General features: G+C 38.3%; 1 protein-coding gene across 1 annotated transcript in view; it reads left to right on the top strand.

Annotated features, from left to right (window-relative positions):
* The first annotated feature begins 2193 nt into the window (after window positions 1-2193).
* The window catches only part of LOC101628420 (solute carrier organic anion transporter family member 1B3), a 38402-nt gene continuing 36695 nt past the window's right edge, over window positions 2194-3900 (top strand). The window contains 1 exon segment of the mRNA XM_004693131.1: window positions 2194-2335. Coding sequence (XP_004693188.1) covers window positions 2194-2335 — 142 coding nt within the window.

Genomic DNA, 3900 nt, shown 5'->3' with positions numbered 1-3900 from the left:
GTATTTTCATTTATGTTCTATGGTAAAAAGTCTATATGTGATTCTATCAGATGTGAGGATTGAACTATTATTTTTCTCCAACTAATGTCTTTCGCGTAAGAACCTTGCAATCTCTTCCCTTCATCAATGTAGTAAAACTGATTTTGATACCATTCCACCATTCATATTTCATTTTAAGTAACTTCCTGTATCATACTTAAGAATTCTTATTGATAATAAGTTGTATCTTTGTATACATTTCTCAAGTCCTTTCAACTTCATTTAATTTCTGTATAGAGGAAAGAAAATACACATAACTTGCCAGCCATAGAAAAGCTATATTAGACTTTTTATCTCTCCCTGTGAACATAGCCTCACATGTAACACTTTAGGTTCTGGGAAGATGGAAGTTCATGAAATGTTCTTTTAGTGTCTTTATGACAGGCACTGTTCTAAATATTGAAAACATACTAGTGAACAAAAGAGACAAAATATTCCTGACCTTAATAAGGTTTTATTCAAAGGAGAGCAGTATCTATTAAGCAGATGAAGAAATAAAATATAATAGGAGCAGAAAATCAAGTCATTTTAAAAGAACTGATCAAAGCCTCACTGTAAAGACACATTGAATAAAAACCTTAAGGATGTAAAGGAGTAATAGACTATAACTCTAGAAAAAAACTTTCCCTGTAGAAAGAACAAAGAACTTGAGAAAATACAGAAAGCCTTGAATGCCAAGATACAGTGAGGTTAGGGTACCTGAAGAGGAAAGACCAAGGTCTAGAATATAGAAGATGAAGTTAAAAAAGTGGGGAAGGGGTATTCAGTGAGGAGGACAAGTGGATCATTGGAAAGAATTTACAATGAGTGAGATGGAAAAACAGGAGTGGTGACATGATCCAATTTGCATTTTGTTAGAATTATTCTAGCTATTGTGTTAAGAAGGGGAAGGAACACCATGGCAGAAAGACCTAACAGTAGCCAATTGCTGTGTCACAGACTAGACCGAATGACACCGATAGTGGAGGAGGTTAAGAGAAACACCTGTTTTAGTTAGCTTGAACTGCCATAGTAGAATGCCATCGACAACGTGCTTAAATTTGGTTCAATCTGGGGGGCTGTTAGTCTGATGTCATGGAACCAGCTTGTCTGGGTTCCTGGTTTCCAGGTGGTCATTTTCTAGCTGTATCCTCACATAGCAGGAGATGAGAGAAGCAAGTTCTCCTAAGAACTCTATAAGGGTTCCACTTCCATAGTCTAATTACTGCTCAAAGGCTCTATCACCAGATATCACAGTGGAAATTAGGATTCCTACATATGAATTTGGAAGGAATAAAACCTGTAATCCATAACAGGATCAGATTTTAGTACTAGAGGCAAAGGAATTTATTGACTGGCACAGATGTTACAATGAAATTAAAAATAACCATCTGTAACAACTGGAATTCAGAGATTTTTTTCATTTTAAAATACTATTGACTATATCGCCTCATTGTGTTAATTTGGATTCCCCCAAAATAGTAAGGCTTTATAATGAAAATGTTCTATTTGTCACATGGCTACAAAGAGAGGTTAACATGTCCCCTCTCTTTTCACAGCAAATCTCTGCTGTTGCTTGGGAATAAAGAGTAGTTATTGTGAAGGCCATCTCAGACTTTCAGGTTCTTATAAATCTAGCTTCTTAAAAATCAGTTTTTGCGGGGCCCTCCCTGGTGGTGCAGTGGGTTAAAGCACAGACACTAAGAAGCTAAAGCCACTTCAGCATGAGTTCAATCCCCTGCCCCAGAGGTGACCCACATGGCGCAGCAGACCTCTCCTGACCCGCCCACTGCTCCCCTCAGTAGTATATTTTGTCATTTGGCCTATTCTGCTCCCTTCTCTGTCTCTGGTGAATCCTCTCACCACCCCTGCACCTCTGGCCTGTATCCCAGTTCTGTATGCATAAATAAACAAATTTTAAAAAAATCAGTTTTTGACATTAATTAACAAATAGCCTCTAATATCTGGTATTGTAATAAGTTAAAAAAATAGATGCTTTATCTTTATAGTAATGATAGCATTAAAAAGTCTAAGAAGTGCCAATTGGTATAGGGGAAGGTAGGTATACTCCATATAATTAAAAGCATTTATAAGAAAAAAAACTAGTTAAATTCTCTGTACATGTGTAGTACTTTGATTAACCGATTTCCCCTTGTTTCTTCTGCTCTTTCATAGATGTTCCTTCTGTCCATGACCTTCTGCTTTATTTCTAAAGCACTAGGTTTTGTTGTTATGAAAAGTTCCATCACTCAAATAGAAAGGAGATTTGAAATTCCATCTTCAGTTGCTGGCTTAATTGATGGAAGCTTTGAAATGGGTAATTTTTATTTCCACTTTGATTGTTGCCTAGTAACCATATTCACAGATGTAAAAATTGCTCCTTCATCCTCTGTAGCAGTGTTTCCCAACCAGGGGTAAATCTGCAGTTAGTCCCTCCGTGGTGGCACAGCAAGTTAAAGCACAGCACTAAGAAGCTAAAGCCACTTCAACATGAGTTCGAACCCCACTTGCCCTGGAGGTGACCACATGGCGTGGCAGACTGCTCCCCTTCATCGATCTACCTGTTCTGCTCCCCACTCTGTCCCTGGTGAATACTCTCACTGCCCCTGCACCTCTGGCCTGTACCCCAATTCTGTTTGCACAAATAGATAAATCTTGAAAAAAAAATCTGCAGTTAGACAATATCCAGAGCTTTTTGTTTGTTATAAGCTGAAGGGCAGAGAGGAGACTGCTGCTGGCATCTGGGAGTAGAGGCCAGGGATGCTGCTGAATGGCCTGTGTTGACAGGGCAGCTCCCACAATGAGGAGCCAGCAAGCAGCCTCACACATCAGTTTTGCAGAGATTGAAAAACCCTGATCTTGCAAACTAAGCCATTTCAGGGCTTTGTCCTACCTCTTTCAGGATGGAGGGGGGGGGTGGTGGAGAATGAGAAAGGATTATGATTCTGATGATTTGCAAAGGGAGGACCTGCTTTGCAGCAACCTGTGTGAGATTTCTGTTGTTCAACTGCATATAAAATGTGGAGTTCAAAGGTTCTTTTTAGAAGATTGAATATATTAGGGTTTTGTCTTCATTTTAACTTTATTTTCTTCAATAAAAGATGTTTAGTACAATACTGAGAATTTATTTTTTAATTTTATAGATTGATAGTTCAGGACCTTCCTGGTGGCACAAGGGGTTCAGTCTCAGCACTGTGCACCAGTTGAATCCCTGACCAGGGAGCTGACCCACATGGCCCAGCAGACCTCTCCTGTCTTGTCCACTGCTCCCCTAAGTATTTCAGTAGTCCTCCCCTACTGTATTTCAGTATATTCAGTATTCCTCCCCTACTGTATTTCAGTATACCTGCCTGTTCTGCCTCCTACTCTGTCTCAGGTGAATTCTCTCACCTCTCGGCACCTGTGGCCTACACTCCAGCACTTGTATGCATAAGTAAAATAAATCTTAAAAATAAATAAATTGATAGTTCATTAACTCTGCCCATTTGCCATCTTTTTACGTTTTTAATCATTTGAAGGAAAGCAAAAAGTATGTCTGTTGTATAGATTATATTTTCCACAAGTTTTCTGTTTGCCTTTGAAATTTCTTTAAAATATGTTTGACCATTAAGTACTTACAATATAATCATGTAAAGAAATACATCTACCCTTTGCGATATGAATTCTGCCTTTTCATTATTCAGAGATTATACCTACATATCCTTTACTTTTCCACCTCTTAGGTTCAATGAAGCGATTTTGAATTTAGGCTGGACTATGCTAAACTATTCTTTTAATTCTAATGTCTCTTTTTTTTTTTTTTAAAGATTTATTTATTTATTCATATAGAACTGGGGTACAGGCCAGAGATGCGGAGGGTGAGAGGATTCACCAGAGACAGAG

This window comes from Condylura cristata, unplaced genomic scaffold (genome assembly GCF_000260355.1).
Source record: "Condylura cristata isolate star-nosed mole 26May11 unplaced genomic scaffold, ConCri1.0 scaffold00036, whole genome shotgun sequence".
Lineage (NCBI taxonomy): Eukaryota > Metazoa > Chordata > Mammalia > Eulipotyphla > Talpidae > Condylura > Condylura cristata.
This window is presented reverse-complemented; position numbering and strand designations above follow the sequence as displayed.